This window comes from Euleptes europaea, chromosome 3, assembly GCF_029931775.1.
Source record: "Euleptes europaea isolate rEulEur1 chromosome 3, rEulEur1.hap1, whole genome shotgun sequence".
Lineage (NCBI taxonomy): Eukaryota > Metazoa > Chordata > Lepidosauria > Squamata > Sphaerodactylidae > Euleptes > Euleptes europaea.
In genome coordinates, this window is record NC_079314.1 from 3,520,153 (window position 1) to 3,536,767 (window position 16,615).

Below are 16,615 nucleotides of genomic sequence, written 5' to 3' on the forward strand. Positions count from 1 at the left end.
CTCACACAAGTAAAGTGATGCTCAAAATCTTACCGCAAAGGCTGGTACCATATATGGAACGAGAAATGCCTGATGTTCAAGCTGGTTTCAGAAAAGGAAGAGGCACTAGAGATCATATTGCAAATATACGCTGGTTACTGGAGCATACGAGAGAATTTCAGAAGAAAATCAACTTGTGTTTCATAGATTACAGCAAAGCTTTCGACTGTGTGGATCACGAACCTGTACTCTGGACAAGAGGCCACAGTTAGAACAGAATATGGAGAAACGGAATGGAGCTAGAGTGCCATAAATCTTTCACACTAATTGTTTTACAAAAAAAGAAAAGAATCCGCAGTCATTTAACCCCGGGGAAACTATAAAACTGACTAATTGAAAACTGTCACAGTTCTTGGCTCCTGCCAGCACACTTACAACACAACCTTGATACTGGTGATTGTTTGGAATTAATCTCAGAAATAAATATGGAGAAGGTCAACATACAGGAAATGCTATTAAAACACACTGATATCTTTACCAAACAATATGAGAAAGTATTTCAGCAACTGGCTCAGTTAACCAGCATATTGACTAACTTGACTCAAACCACTAACCAATCCAGTCCGAAATTGGACATATTGACTAGTGATGTTAAAAACATGAAATCACAACTTTCTACAATAAAAACCGATATGGGGAAAATGGACATATTAAAAAGACAATTGAAGAACAGAAAGATATCAAAAATAAACAGATAAATTAAGATAAACAAATCCAAGCTCCCAACAGGAAATTGTTACAGACCAGCTAGCTATGATGGAGATGAAGCTAAGACAATCAAATGTTCGCCTTCGTAATTTTCGAGAAGAATTGGGAGGTTCCAGAACCACCATTATAAAATAATTGGCTGACCTGATTCAGATAAATGAACAAGATCTGGACTATGCAATAAATAAAATCTACAGAATTCCTTTACCTACTAGAATCCCTTTACCTACTACAAAGGCCAGGGACATTATGATTTCTTTCTATGACATCAGGATGAAGGATTATATTATGCAAACTTTCTATGACAACCCTTTGTCCGTGAAAGGAAACCCACTTACAGTCCTCAAGGACATTCCGCAACATTTGATGATGAAGAGAAACATCTACAAAGTTTTTATTGGGACATTGAAGAAGAATGGAATAAGATTTTGTTGGATCTTTCCACAGGGACTCATTTTTACCTACAAAAAGGTCAAATTTACTATCATTTCTCAGGATGATGTAAAAATATTTTTGGAAAACCATGAAAAGGATCTAGCTGGCCTTCACCCTGACCAACAACAAGAACAAGAGGAGGGAAAGAAGTTGGCCTTGACACACGAACAAAAAAGATTGGATCCTAAAAATAACAGAAGTGTTGGAAAAACCAAAGCTCATAACAAGAATAAAGTCAAAAGGAAGCATGCAGTTCATGGGTGATAGAGAGATACGGAGGGTTAAATAAGAAATTAAATGATAACTAGTGAATTTAGTTATTATTGATCTAATCCTTTTGCTTAAGGTATTTTTTTAAAAAAATTTTTCTTTACTATATATTAAATTAACAATTAATATGTAACAACTAATAATTTAGACAATTCAGAATTAATTTAGTTTTAAGTTGGATGTATATTTTTGGATTAGAATTTCAATACAAAAGAGTACATAAAGTTATAGCAAGGTGGAGGAAGTTGAGGGGGAAGTCTTTTATTTTAATATCATTTTATTAATGGATGAAATGTTTTTCAACGACGCTGTTAAATTTTTATTTATTTTATTTTTGAAAAGAATGTGTTGCTGAAAAGTTACCTATCAGTATAAAATTGTGAAAATAATAAAAAAAAGTTTTTTTAAAAAAAGAGAGAAACGGAATGGTTTCCAATTGGCAAAGGAGTCAGACAAGGATGTATTTTATCTCCCTATCTCTTCAATCTATATGCAGAACATATAATTAGGAAAGCTGGATTAGATTTAATGAAGGTGGAGTGAAAATTGGAGGGAGGAACAATAATAATTTGAGATATGCTGATGACACTACATTATTGGCAGAAAATAGTGAAAATTTGAAATGACTATTGCTGAAAGTAAAAAGAGAAAGTGCCAGAGCAGGACTACAGCTGAACATCAAGAAAACAAAAGTAATGACTACAGGAGAATTACCCAACGTTAAGGTTGACAATGTGGAAACGGAAATTGTTCAAGACTTTCTATTCCTTGGCTCCACCATCAACCAAAAGGGAGACTGCGGCCAAGAAATCAGAAGGAGATTGAGACTAGGAAGGGCAGTCATGAAGGAGCTAGAAAAGATTTTGAAGTGTAAGGATGTTTCACTGGCCACCAAGACTAGATTAATTCACTGGCCACCAAGACTAGATTAATTTCCTATTACTATGTATGGGTGTGAAAGCTGGACAGTGAAGAAAGCTGATAAGAAGAAAATAGATTCCTTTGAAATGTGGTGTTGGAGGAGAGTGTTACGGATTCCATGGACTGCCAAAAAAACAAATCAGTGGGTTATAGATCAAATCAAGCCTGAAATGACCCTAGAAGCTAAAATGACTAAACTGAGGCTATCATATTTTGGTCACACCATGAGAAGACAAGAGTCACTGGAAAAGACAGTCATTCCAGGGAAAAGTTGAGGGCAGCTGGAAAAGAGGAAGACCCAACATGAGATGGACTGACTCAATAAAGGAAGCCACAGTCCTCAATTTGCAAGATCTGAGAAAGGCTGTCAAAGATAGGACATTTTGGAGGACTTTCATTCATAGGGTCGCCATGAGTCGGAAGCGACTTGACGGCACTTAACACACACACAATGATTGGTACTAGATTAGGACTAAGAAATATTAGAGAAGTATTTTTAATCTTTTAATATGACCATAGGTTTAGTAGATTAATAATAGATTAATAGTAGATATGAATTAACAAGTAGTGTTATAATGAGCTGGTTGAGATAAGAGTTGATGATGGATGCTCGTATGTATTGTTTTAATGTTACTTGGACACAGATACAATGTTATTATTATCATCATCCCCTTTTCTTTTCCCTATCTTTTTTTCTGTACCCTAATTATAAAAAAACAAAAAATTAAAAGCAAAGGTGTAACTATCTCACCAGAATATCAGCTGTCAAACAAGAGCAACAACAAACAACCTAACAATGGCAGGCTTTCAGTCTCCACCCACAATGCAGTGTACACTGTATTTTATTTTTTTAGGTGAGAGGAAACACTGAAACCAGACAGCACAGATCTGCCTGCTTGCCTGCTCGAAGGGTGTGGTTTTTGGATCAGTCTGGATACGGGATGTCCGGATAAGGGATACTCTACCTGTAATTACACTTGATAAAAATCTAATGAATAATTTCCATTTAAAATTAATTTAGTGAGGTTACAGGTGAAGTCCACTTTTATAACCACCTCCTGGGTTTGTCTTAAGCTCTAAAAAGCCTGTTGTTTGCCCCAGGATTTTAACAGAGGCAAGAGGAGTCCAGGGCTCCACCACAAAAAACTATTTTCCAACATCAGAACTCACTCCTGGGGGGAAAGCAAACCAACAGCAAAGAAAAATATCACCTCTGAGCCTGTGCAGAATTCCTTTCCCTCGCCACAGACACACTTCTGGCTCACACTGTATATCCACATTCTCTAGGTACTTTCCACCTCCATCTTGTGAGAAGCACTGGATTGGGCAGATCCCTAACTTCTTAGCTGAGTTTTACCCTCTGTTTCTGCCATAATATTCCTTTATTGGTGCTGATTTTCCCTCCCCAAACCCCCTGGATACTTACTCTTGTCGAAGATGGGCTCTGAGAGGACAGGGTTGAGATGCTGCATTTCTCCAGTGGCATCCTGATAGGAAGCCTGAAAGCAGATCCGGACCACATTCATGTCGACCTCTTGGTGGTTCTTTAAAGAGCCAGCTGTCCAAGAGAGGGAAAGCTTGCAAACTGGGCACAGTAGAACAGATGCAAAACTTACACAGCCAAACAAGCCCCATCTCCCCCGCATCCACACTAAGGTTGCCAACACCAGATGTGGAACTTCTTGGAGATCTGGGAGGGGGAGCATTTGAAGGGCAGAGTTTGAGGGAGGGGAAGGAACTCAGCAAGGATGTGATGCCTCGGAGTCTACCTTCCAAAGCTGCCGTTTTCTCCAGGGGAACCTATCTCAGCAGCTGAATTATCCAAGAAGGCTTTTCTGCACAAGTAACAGGGTTGCACTGTACAAAATGGTTCACAAACTTACTTGGATAAATGGTCTATACTGCTGTGTATAGCTTCCTGTAAGTAGGATCCTATTATGTAATTTTTGCACCGCTTAATGTGCCATGCTGATACTTATGCTATGCTTCAGCTCTTTCTGGTTGGTTCCAGACCTCTGCAATCCTAACAAATTGTTGATTGGTAGAAAAGAGCAAGAGTCCAGAAAGACTAACAAAATTTCTGGCAGGGTATGAGCTTTCATGAGTCACAGCACACTTCTTCAGACATCTGTTCATTGAATATCCCATTTTGTTGACTCTACTGATTCCGTATGTATAATCTGCCTTGAGTCCCTGTGAGAAAGATGGACCGTAAATGAAGTAACTAAATATGTCTAGAAATCATTTGACATTCCAGGGTAGATCTCACCTGTAGGTTGGCAACCCTAATCCACACCAGCCAATAAATATAAGTACACTGACTACCCTAGCTCAGCCTGCTAAAAAAACACACCAGCTCCCATCTATCAACCTGTTTCTCAGATCCTATAGACCCAAATGTCTGCAGTTGACGTCAAGGAAGGATCCTGATCCCGTCCCAATTGCTCAGGAAACCTGGCTGTTCTAATGTGCAGGCCTCACCATTCACCAGTTTTTGAGGTTGCACTAGGATTGCCAGCTCCGGGTTGGGAAGTACCTGGAGATACTGGGGGTACAGCCTGAGAAGGGTGGGGTTTGGGGAGGGGCTTCAATGCCATAGAGTACAATTGCCAAAGCGGCCATTTTCTCCAGGGGAACTGATCTCTGTTGCCTGGAGATCAGTTGTAAGAGCGGGAGATCTCCAGCCACCACCTGGAGGTTGGTAATCTTAGGCTGCACAGATATTGTGCTACTTAAAACGTTGGGACCCTTTAAGCCCAAGTTCTTTTTAAAAAAAGCAAAGGCTTGAACCAGCTCTCAAGCTGTGCAGAAGGGTCAAGGAAGGATAAGGAAGAGGTGGAACAGTTGGGGTCAGGGACAGCAGGCCAGGCAGAGAGCCAAGGAAGGGCTTAGTATGTCCTGCAAAACTATAACCCGAATTCAGCACCAGCTAGGCCTTTGAGGCCATGTAAGGACTCTGCCCTGGTCCTAAGCCTGAAGGGGACAGGCACCTGCCCTGTCCCCCCCCCCAAAAAAAAGAAACCCTGGCCTCTCAAGACTGGCCATGGCACTTAGAAGGCCCTTCTCACCATTAAAAGGATCAATCCCAAGAAGTAACTTCTTCTCTATCGATTCCTCAATATCCTTCTTCTTCACACACTGGATCCCAAGGTTGTTAAAACTACGGAGCAATCAGAGGAGAAGTTGGAATGAGGAAGCCAGAGAGACCATGTCAGAGCAGCCAAGGCAAAACACGGGAGAAGGGAGGAATCGATTTGTCCCATTCCCACTCCTACATCCCAAATTTGGAACAGAGAGCAGCCATTTGGCTTTCTGTCCTGTGTATTGTTTCAACAGTGCTGGCTTTATCCTGTGATAAAAGGGGCAGTTGTCCAGAGAACATCACTGCCAGGGGCCTGTGTGCAAGAGAGGGATTGCAAGAACAGTTCCTTCCAACGTGCGAGGAAAGCCACATGGACTAGACACATTGTCCCCCCTAAGACCGAGCGGGGCCCCAACACCCTCCGCTGTGCATTCAATCATACATGGGTATAACAGCACCAACGCACATTGTAAAACAGCATTCTCGGTCACAGGGGCAGCTGGCATGTTGGGTCACAAGCAATCTAATGCGCCTTTTGCATTAGAACCACAACCCAAATTGTGCAGGAACGTTCTCCCAGTGAAGTGTCAAAGAAATCCACAGCCTCACCTGTGCTTGGGGTTACTTCGGGGCTTCAATGTTACCTCACAGAGCCCGTCGTGGCAATCCTTCCCCACTAAGCTGTGAGGGTGGATTCGATGAGGCCAGTCTTTCCACACCAAACACGCTGTCACCTTCACTTCCGGATTCCCCTCAAAGTTCCGCAGCTGGAGGAGATAAAAACCAAACCAGGAACATTCCTTAGGGAGAACTCAAGACAGGCCAAAAGAAAGAAAGTGAATGTGTGTATTCCTCCTGTCCCTTACCTCCAAAAGAGGGTTTTTCCAGTCAAACTGACCTTTCACTTCCCCACAAAGGCTGCATTGTGCTTTATGCATTCATTTGTTGACAGTTCCCCCGTAGCACTTGAAATGTTTGTGTACATTCTGTTACATATCATCCCAGGCAGTAGCTAGAGAGTCTGTTTTTAATAGCTCTCTCTATAGGAAGTATTTGCAGAGAAGTTGTTACCAGTCTTGCTCTCTCTACATATCTCAATTACGGTTCTCATTTTTGCACTCTAAGGTCTGCTTCCCCCTACTTTGGGTGCAGCTTCCCTCGCAACAGACCTACCCCCTCACCTCAATAGCAGGCAACGTTTTGTTGGTGTCGGTGCTGCATTCGCCCAGGATGCTTCCTGCTGACCTGCCTTCACACTGATATCGAAAGCGCATCCCTCGCTGTTTGGGCTGCACCGTGATCACGAGCTTTGGTAGTGGCCGAACAACATCCTCCACTGTAGGACGAGGGGAAATCTCGTGGTGCCTGCTGCTAGGCAGCAAAGGAAGAGATGCTGACCCCCTGGGAACCAGCTGCGGCACAAGCGTCAGGTGATTAAGGTTCTGAGAGAGCTGAGAGGCAGAGGAATCTTGCAGGACATGGGAGGAGGAGGAGAAGCAGGGGCTCCCGGAAAGCTCCAAGGCCAGATGAGAGAGGTTTATCCCCGTTGGCTCAATGGGTCTCAACACCCTGGTCGGTGATGCTAAACCGGAGCATCTGGGGATCAGCTTGGCTGGCCCGTTCACAGAGACCCGGGAAAGAAGTGATGTGGAGTTCAGCTCAAACCCATCCTCCTTAATTAACTCATCAATGATTTCTGGAAGGCAAAATGAGAAAGAGAAGAGGGCAGGTTCTAGGTTCAGCTCAAAACACTACATGGCCCCGGCTCTAGGTGGGCCCTGAAGACTCTCTGAGCTCTGTGGGGATCCATCCGCAAGGACAGCGAGAAGCAGCACAGATACTGACACAACAGCCTTCATCCGGATTATGGCAGGAACAGAAGAGAAGGGGCGCGGTCTAACACCACACCCCACTTAGCCTTCATACCTCGCTTCGGAGTGGGGCCAAATGGTTGCCTCTCTCTGCAACCCCTGTTCAACTCAAACATAGCTTCAGAGGGTAGCCATGTTGGTTTGCAGTAGAAGAGCTCGATGCATGTCCAGGAGCACCTTCAAGACCAACAAGATTTTCGGGTATGAACTTTCTCAAGAGTCAAAGCTCCCTTCATCAGACTCCCTTTGACTCTAGAAAGATCATACCCCAAAAATCTTGTTGGTCTTGAAGGTGCTCCTGGATTCGAATCTAGCAACTCAAACATAGACTCCTGCAGGTCACCTCCATCACAGTGTGCCCAGTTCGGGCAACACCAGCACCATGAAGCCCAAACTTGCATGGCCCTTCAGCCCAGCTTCCCTCTTCACGTCTCACATCCCTCCCTAGTTTTGGCTCCTGCTCTTTACAGCACCAGCGTGGTATAGTGGTTCAGAGTGTTGGACTAGGATCTGGAGACCCAGGTTCGAATCCCTACTCTGCCAAGGAGGCTTGCTAAGTGACCTTGGGCCAGCCACATACTCTCAGTCTAACCCACCTCACAGGGTTGTTGTGAGGATAATATGGAGTAGAGGAAAATGTTGTCAGCTGCTTTGGGTCCTTGTTGGGGAGATAGGGAGGGTATAAATCCTGCATCCCAGCAGGGCAGGTGTCAAGAGAGATGGTCACTTCTGTATCAATTAACCTGACCGTTCAACCAACAGCATTTGGCCATGTCATAAATTCCAAGTGAAAGCCTGTTTCCCAAGGTGTCATCCAAGTGTGAAAGAATAACACGGGGAGAGTTCCATGTCAAACACTAAAAACTCTTCCGCTGTTCCCAAGAGCTTGAGATCACACCTTTGCCTGACTTAACTGCCCCCAGCGATGTCAGATGGAAGGGAGGAATCTTGCTCCTCTTCAAGAATCATCTTTGGGATCATTTTCTTGATTGGCTTATACTGGTCAGGGGGTCAGCAGTCCAGTTTCCTATAAAGTTAGCCCATAACCACCGGGCACAAGGTTTTTCTGAGCATGGCCCAACAACAACACCAGGACCAGTAATGGGCCAGGGACCATCTTGCTGCATCTCCTACCTGCTGCTCTGAAGATGTTGTAACCTGCTGGCTTTCAGGTGTGTAAGTGTATGCTAGGATGCTAGATTTTATTATTTTATTGCACCTGCTTGTCCTTCGTCTTATGCTTCAGCCTGAACCTTTTATTTAATCTTTTCAACTAAGCCTGTTGCTTTTATTGGTGTGTTGTGTGAGAGTCCAAACCCAGTTTTGGTCAAACCATCAGAAGTAGATTTATTCCAGGGTCCCAGATCAGGGGACAGAGGAATCAAATCATCCTTGCAAGGACACGGTGGGTTGGAAACCCCCATTTTGACAGCAGGTTGCTGCTGAGATATTGAGCAGCTTGCATGCACATAGGAAGCAGTCCTTTTACTGCTCCCTAATCATTACTACACATACATCTATCCCTAAATATACTAGTAGGTCAAGGATATATCCTCTTAATTCAGCATTTTTCCTTACCTGAAGCTTGCCGCACCCCCAAGCCCCAGAGTCCTTACCTAATTCATCTGAAAAAACAAACAAGCAAGGATTTTCAATCAGAACAAAGTATATTCCATACATCTGCATGTTTAGTATTTTGTTTTTATTATGCTTTGGGAAATGAGTTTCTCTCTCTCTCTCTTCACAGTTGAAGGTAAGGTAACATATATTGGACTGTATCATTGTCCTACTTCATTGTTAGGCAACTAGAATGAGCCTTATGAAAAAGCAGAATACAAGGCTTTCATATGAGTAAGTTCTTGCGTCAAATTGTTTCTTTGCGCACTGCCCATGGTGGACACCTGCTTCCCATGGGTGTCCTTCTCCTACCCCTTGACTTTTATTTTTCCTTCTCAGATAACAGAAGAAAGAGAGTATATTCTGGGTTTGTTAACTGAAATAACTGCTCATAACAATTGTGAAAACAGGGACACTTTGACCAGCACCAGCTGAGCAGGTGAAGGTCTTTCACGCTGCCGGCTACCTGATCCTTTTAACTGGAGATGCTGCAGATTTGAACCTGCAACCTTCTACACTCAAAGCAGATGTTCTGCCACTGAGCTACAGTGCCTACCCTATGGTTACCGGATGCTCATAGTCCTTACCAGAGGTCCCTGCAGTTGGTTGCATCATAGACAAGCCGGATGAAGAGAGGGCTGCTCCTGCAGAGAGACATATATACAAAATGTGAGGAAGTAGCACTATTATCCAAGCTCCAAAAGTCACCCAATCCAGCTTCCTAAACTGGATTTTCCATGCCCAGCCAGGCCATATCATCTGGATCAGGGAAGGGTAAGCACATTGCTTCCACCCCCCACCCCAAGAGGAGTCTGATAGCCATGGATGAGAAACAGCTCATATAAAACAAAATTCCAGCATCATCAACCAATTTGACCTCAGAGGATGTACATTTTAAACCCAGATTAAATCATATAACTGTAGGCTTTTTAAGAAAGTAAGGATCACTATCTCCATAATCCATAACAACCTTGCAGAGTAGGCCAGGATTCTTTTCCCCATGCTGGGATGAGCTAAAGCAGACAGAACAGTGGTTTGCCCAAAGGCATAAGTCTGTGGCCAAGGCAACTTTTGAACCAGGGATTTCCTGGCTCACATTTTTTAAGCTACTCCATTACTAGGAAATACCTAGAGATTTTGGAGATGGAGCCTGAGGAGGGGAGGGTTTGGGAAGGGGCTTCAATGGGTATAATGCCATAGAGTCCACCTTCCAAAACTGCCATTTTCTCCAGGTGAACTGATCTCCACTATAATAGTGGAAGATCTCCAACTCCAGACACCACCTGGGGGCTGGCAACCCTAGCTTGGTTGCTGCCTAGGGTTGCCAGCTTCAAGTCGGGAAATACCTGGAGATTTGGGGGTGGAGTCTGAGGAGGGCGGGGTTTGGAGAGGGAAGGGGCTTCAATGGGGTATAATGCCATACACTCCACCTTCCAAAGCAGCCATTTTCTCTAGGTGAACTGATCTCTGCCGCCTGGAGATCAGCTGAAATCCCAGATCTCCAGCCACCACCTGGAAGCTAGCAACCTTATCCATGACAGTAGCTCTCAAATGCAAAGTGGACTATAACTGGCAAGCAGAAATCTAGCAAGGAAGAATCTCCCCATCACTGCACCTGCAAGCACCAGCTGCTGGATTTCTGTACATTGTGTAATTCTTGAACAGCGGGGGGGGATTCACAACCTCAGAACGAAACTGCCTGTTAATGGAATGGGGGAGGTCTATTTTTAATTGCCCTTGAGATCACATTTGTACAGGCTGACACCTCTGTCTCATGCTATACTCAACTAGGCTAAGAGTTGATAACTGAATGCTAATGAATCCCTGTCCACATGGTGTAAGCACACACTCATTTCCTACATTAAGCTTGCCAACTCTTTCACTGGCCCCCACTCCTACATCTCGAAAGACAGTTTCATCTGCAGATATTTGCAGTCGGTGATACCTGTTTTCACAAAGCAAATAAACATGACCTGTGGGTTTCTGCAGATCAAGCAGCTGCTAAAAGCACAGGAACTGAACAGGCCTTCCCCCCTCATCAGCTGCCTACGCTTACCTTGTAACCCCAGTTCAGTATACTCCTCCCAAAAGAAACATCCCTTTTGTATCCCTATTTTCATTGCTCCCTATTTTTTCCAGGTCAAAAAGCCACTCTGCACATCTATCAGACCAGACATCTACCAGGCTCCATCTCCCAACACTCTCTAGATCCCCATGCCTAAGGATCAGAGATCTGAGACTGCCCTCTTCCTATGTTCCTGTTACATGAGATAATTATCAACATACCAGACACTCTCTACTTAAAAATACCAGACATATAGCAATAAACAGCTGTGCAAATTAATTCACAAAGGATCCGCACCTATTACACTTTTTACTAGCCCACAGATACCTATATTTGTGTCATTTGTAATATGAACGGAAGAGAGAATACCAGATTTTTAGCCAGTTTCCACACCCGGTTACCAGGAGATGATTCTCTGCAAACTCGAAACTCCTAGACCTAAACCAGTCTTCTTTGAAAGGAAGTCCTATTTTATTCAAAAGGGGCTTGCTCCCAAGAAAGCATCCTTAGAATTGCAACCCAAGTAATAAAAAGTAAAACAAGCCACTATCATAAAACACTAAGAAGTAACTATTCCCACAAGCCTCACACCCAAGAAACAGCAAAATTATTTACATCCAGTAAAATGCTTTTGACTAATCAAATAAAAAATAAATCAATTGCCAGAGAAGTGAGAGAGAGAGCAAGCATGGTTAAATTTCAAATACCTTTATTGGCATAGTACAATCTGCAGTATATAAAAGTTTGAGTAAAATAAAATTAAAATAAATCATTCCTTAATGTTGTGATTCTACTTCCGACTAGATTTCCATCGGTTGACTACTATCGTCAAAACTTTTGTCAACATTTTTGGTTATCTCAGGATCCTTATCAGCTAATAGTTTGTAAAGTATTGTCGTATTATTTGATGAGAAGTTCAAAACTATAGGTTTTATCCGGTTTCCTCTTGGGGAATCATAAAGATGGCAGTCCAAAAGAATATGAGACAGGGAGTCAGGAGAGCAAGGATGGTGATTCAGCCTCTAAATAACATACCCCCCCCATTTTAAAAAAAGGCACACCTCCCTGACCAGCCTGCATCACTCTAGACAAATGCTGTCCTTAATAAACATAAACCCAGCCCGGCTTGCTCGGTGCTCTTGATCCACAAACACACGAAGCTGCCTTATGCCGAATCAGACCATCAGTCCATCAAGGTCAGTATTGTCTCCTCAGACTGGCAGCCACTCTCCAGGGTCTCAGGTGGAGGCCTTTCCCATTATCTGCAATCTGATCTTTTAAACTGGAGAAGCCGGGGATTGAACCTGGCACCTTCTGCATGCAAGGCAAATGCTCTGCCTCTGAGCCATCCCCACCCCCTTACAAACTAACACATGAAGCTGCCTTATACTGAATCAGACCATTGATCCAGGGATCCTGGAGGGTTGTGTTTTTGTGTGCATGCATGTGTGTTGTTGTATTGCCATCTTATGGACATGGAGTAGGGGTCACTGGAGGTGTGGGGGGGAGGTAGTTGCTAATTTCCTGCATTGTGCAGGGGGTTGGACTAGATGACCCTGGAGGTCCCTTCCAATTATGTTTCTATGATTCTATCTATCACAGTCAGCATTGCCTGCTCAGACTGGCAGCCGCTCTCCAAGGTCTCAGGCAGTTGTCTTTCCCATCACCTGCTGTCTGGTCCTTTTAACTGGAGATGCCTGGGATTGAACCTAGGATCTTCTGCATGCAAAGCAGATGCTCAACCACCAAGCCGCAGCCTCTCCTCAAGCCGGACATGAACTGGTCCAGGGCCGGATCCCCTGCTCAAAGCATGGGAAGGGGGGGGGTCAGAGAAGTCCCCACAACAAGCTGCAAGTTTCCCTTTGATCCAAGCCTGCCCGCACTAGTCCGACCCTTCCAAATCGCCGATAGCCCGGAACTCGTTACACACACTCTTCCCCCCCACCCACTTTGCACCCCCCCTCCAGATTGTCTCCCCTTACCAATGGGTGGGAGACGCAGCATCTCTTCCTGCTTCTTTTCCAGCGGCTGCCGCTTCCCTCTGGGGCTCCTCATAGCCCGGGCCTGGCCTCCCTTCACTGGTTCCCAAATATCCAACTTTTTCCTTCTCCCTCCCCCACTTCCAGGCTTTGAAGGCGGCCGAGGGCACTTGGAATTCCCCTGTCCTGCCGGCTGCTGTTTCCTGATTGGCCACTGGCTGTGATGAGCTCATGCCCCGTAGAACGGGAAAGCCCCCTGACAAGCCGTAAAGGGCCGGGCAGCTGGGGCTAAACAAACCCAGAAAGGGAAAAGCAAACCGAAGCGCCGTGGGTGGGTTGATAAAGAGGCTGCCATTCCTTTAGGGGCTTTAACTGGTGCTTCCCTTCTCAACTAGCCCCCTTCCCCTGCAATTTGCACCCACCAATACTCAGAGGTAGACTGCCTCTGAAAAGGAGGCTCTGTTGAGCTAAGGTGGCAGAATACTGTCTTGTCCCTTTAACTGGGGTTTAATAGTGTGTCATTTACCAGCTGATGTTATTTACCTCCAAGCCATGAACAATTGCAGATGCCCAGTTCCACACACTGAGCCTGCATTAATAAGGCAAGATTTTTTTTCTCCCGGCCTGTTGGCAACCCTGCATTGAGCTACTGTGGCTAACCGCCATGAATAGCTTCAGGGCCCAAATCTCATCTGGGTCCCCTCCAAACTCGGCACACACACACAGCTTTATCTTTAGTCAGACCCTGATACTCAGACCTATTAAGGTCAGGATTGCTTGCTCCAGCTGGCAGCAGCCCTCCAGCATCTCAGGCAGAGGTCTGTCACATTACTGCTACGTACTACCTGATCCTTTTAGCTGGAGATGTCAGGCATTGAATCTGGGACCTTCAGCATGCCAAATCCCAGTCCCATCCTACAGCATACATTTCCCATCCTGCATCTTTATTTATTTTGTGTTTATAGGCCACCTTTCTCAGGGAGATGCAAAGAGATTTACATAGTGTAAATCAGTTACAGTCCATACAAAGAGACATCTAACAAGCACTGTATAGGTCAATCCAATCAACAGGAAGAGACATCTAATGAGCAATCTACTAAAACCAGGGTTAACAAAACCTAAATCAGCATAGCCTATTAGGGAAGATACAGAGCATGGATATAATAAAGAACAGCAGTATTACATAAGTAGAAAACAATGAAGGGACAATAGGGCAATACCAACATGGTATAGTGGTTAAGAACAGCGGACTCTAATCTGGAGAACCAGGTTTGCTTCTCCGCACCTCTACATGAAGACTGCTGCTGGGTGATCTTGGGCTAGTCACAGTTCTTTCCGAACTCTCTCAGCCCCACCTACCTCACAAGGTGCCTGTTGCGGGGAGGGAAAGATGATTGTAAGCCACTTTAAGACTCCTTATGGTAGAGGAAAAGCAGGGTATAAAACCAACTCCTCTTCTTCTACATGTAGCAAACTGACAATACATCCTATATGTAGTGGTTCAATCCACACTCTTGCACTTTATAACCACCTTTCTGCACCATTTCCATTATAGTATAGTCCTGTTTTATAGAAAAGCTGTCCTGAACAACTCCATTTTACATAGTTTGCTGAACTACAGAAGCATGGGAGCCTTCCTAATCTCTTCAGGCAGGGGCCACTACAGAGAATGAATGTGTACGGGTAGCTGTGCGCGTCACCATTTGAAGGGTGGTACCCACAGAAGGCCCTGGACAGATGAGTGGAAATGTTGTGGCAGAACACAGGAGGAGAGGTAATGGTGTGGTGTAGCAGTTAGAATGTCACACTAGGATCTGGGAGACCCAGGTTCAAATCCTCACTCTGCCACCAACGCTGGCCAGTCACCTGCACTCTCAGCCTAACCCTACCTCACTGGGTCCTCTTGAGGATAAACTGGAGAAGTGCAGACTGTCATAAGTCACTTTGGGTCCTCTAGATCCTAGTTCCACACTCTAACCACTACGCAACACTGCTATTATGGCCAACTGATCAGAAACCAAGCCAGCCTGTTTTGCTTCTGTGCCCTTTACCAGTAGGGTTTAATTTTCAGAAGTCAGAGGGTAGAGCTTTCCAAGAGATGAAGAACCGTTATGCTTAGTTGTCAGTTGTGTGTACTCTGCTGTTCTTATTACCTTGAGTATCAGCAAGAAAGGTGGAGTGTAAACAAAGCAAGCTGTCAGGCAGAAGAGAAGAATCTTGCAGTTGTAACACAAAGTTGGATAATTCGGGCGTTTCTCCGCATGTGTGAAGGCACATGGGCATGCAACAGGCAAGTAGGAACGAGCCACCTTTGCACCCAATTCCTTACTCAGTGTTCGTCGAAAAGGATTACCAGAATCCAGGGCTAACGGCAAGAAACTTGTTGGAAGCGAGTCCCACACTTCCTGGCCACCCTTACCCGGCTCTCCTCTTTCTCCGGGGGTCTCTCCAAAGTGCTCCTTCGCCAGCCGCCGCTCAGGCTGGGACAGTTCTTTCGCGGCTGCTGTTTCCTCCTCCTGAGCTTCAGTTTGGAGTTCCCGCAGTTCCTGGCTCATTTCTTTGAATAGGATGGAGAAGATCAGGAACTCTGCAATTCCTGGAAAGGAAGGAAACGGCGGATCAGGATGGGGGCGGGGTGCCAGCCAGACGGTTATGACCGGAACCCGCAGCCCCTTCCCCTCCTTTTTGCCTTTTGGCAGCGGAAGCTCCTTCTTCCAAGAGAAAAACGGGCCCAGGGGAGCAAGCACGTGGTTTAAATCAGCACAAACCCCGCTGGGCCGTCGGTGTAGGGGCGACAAGGGAAAAAAGGTAGCTGTCACCTGCCAGGCTCGTTGCATTTCCAGGACACGAAGGCCATAAGAAGAGCCCTGCAGTGCAGGATCAGACCCAATGTGACTTCGGCGTCAGCCTCCCGTTTCCAGCCGTGGACAGTCAGGCGGCACCCGGGAAGCCCATAGTCAGTGCAGAAAGACAGCGGCCGCCTCTGCCCAGTGGGTTGCACCCGACAATCTGGTGTTCAGGGATAGACTGCTTCAGAACATGGAGGTGTTATCCAGCTGTCATGGCTAATAGCCGTCACATCTTCAGTTCTCAAGTGAAAGAAGAGGCTTGGGGTGTTCAAGATCCACCTGAGCAAGCACTGGAACTCATGATGAAAATGATAAGGAACTGGGGTGAGCCTGCTAGTGAAGTGATGCTTATTGAGAATCAGTGGCAGACCTACATTTTTGGGACCCTGAAGCTTGAACTGTTATGGGGGCCCCTTAGCAACCAGCAACAATTAGGGCAACATCCAACAAGGTCCAAAGGGCCTTGCTGCCCTTGCAAGGACATCGATGCCCAAATGGTGGAGAACAAGGTGGCGGGGTGGAGTCCTTGAAAGTGGGCCATACAGTGAGGTCTGGGTAACTGCTGTTATCGTCTTCAGTGGAGTTGTTCTATTGGTTCATTCTCTGATAGAGAGGTAAAAGGTTGTCAGAGGGGGCTCGTTAGCATAAAGAGGTGAAAATCTGATTTGGGTGTTAAAATGCACAAGCCAGACGAGCGCAGCCTGAACTGAGAATTCAGATGTCTTTTTATGGTTCCAGTTGGCTCTAGCCTAAGGGCTAAGCTATATAACTATTAAGCC

At 45.2% G+C, this 16,615-nt stretch overlaps 1 protein-coding gene across 1 annotated transcript in view; it reads right to left on the bottom strand.

Annotated features, from left to right (window-relative positions):
• RELB (RELB proto-oncogene, NF-kB subunit) overlaps positions 1-16,615 on the bottom strand; it is a 31,483-nt gene that overhangs the window by 14,247 nt on the left and 621 nt on the right. The window contains exons 2-8 of the mRNA XM_056845732.1: positions 15,407-15,583; positions 9,531-9,587; positions 8,943-8,951; positions 6,637-7,151; positions 6,065-6,222; positions 5,442-5,533; positions 3,800-3,931 (exon numbers count right to left, since the gene is read on the bottom strand). Coding sequence (XP_056701710.1) covers positions 3,800-3,931; positions 5,442-5,533; positions 6,065-6,222; positions 6,637-7,151; positions 8,943-8,951; positions 9,531-9,587; positions 15,407-15,583 — 1,140 coding nt within the window. The remainder of the gene's footprint in view (positions 1-3,799; positions 3,932-5,441; positions 5,534-6,064; positions 6,223-6,636; positions 7,152-8,942; positions 8,952-9,530; positions 9,588-15,406; positions 15,584-16,615) is intronic.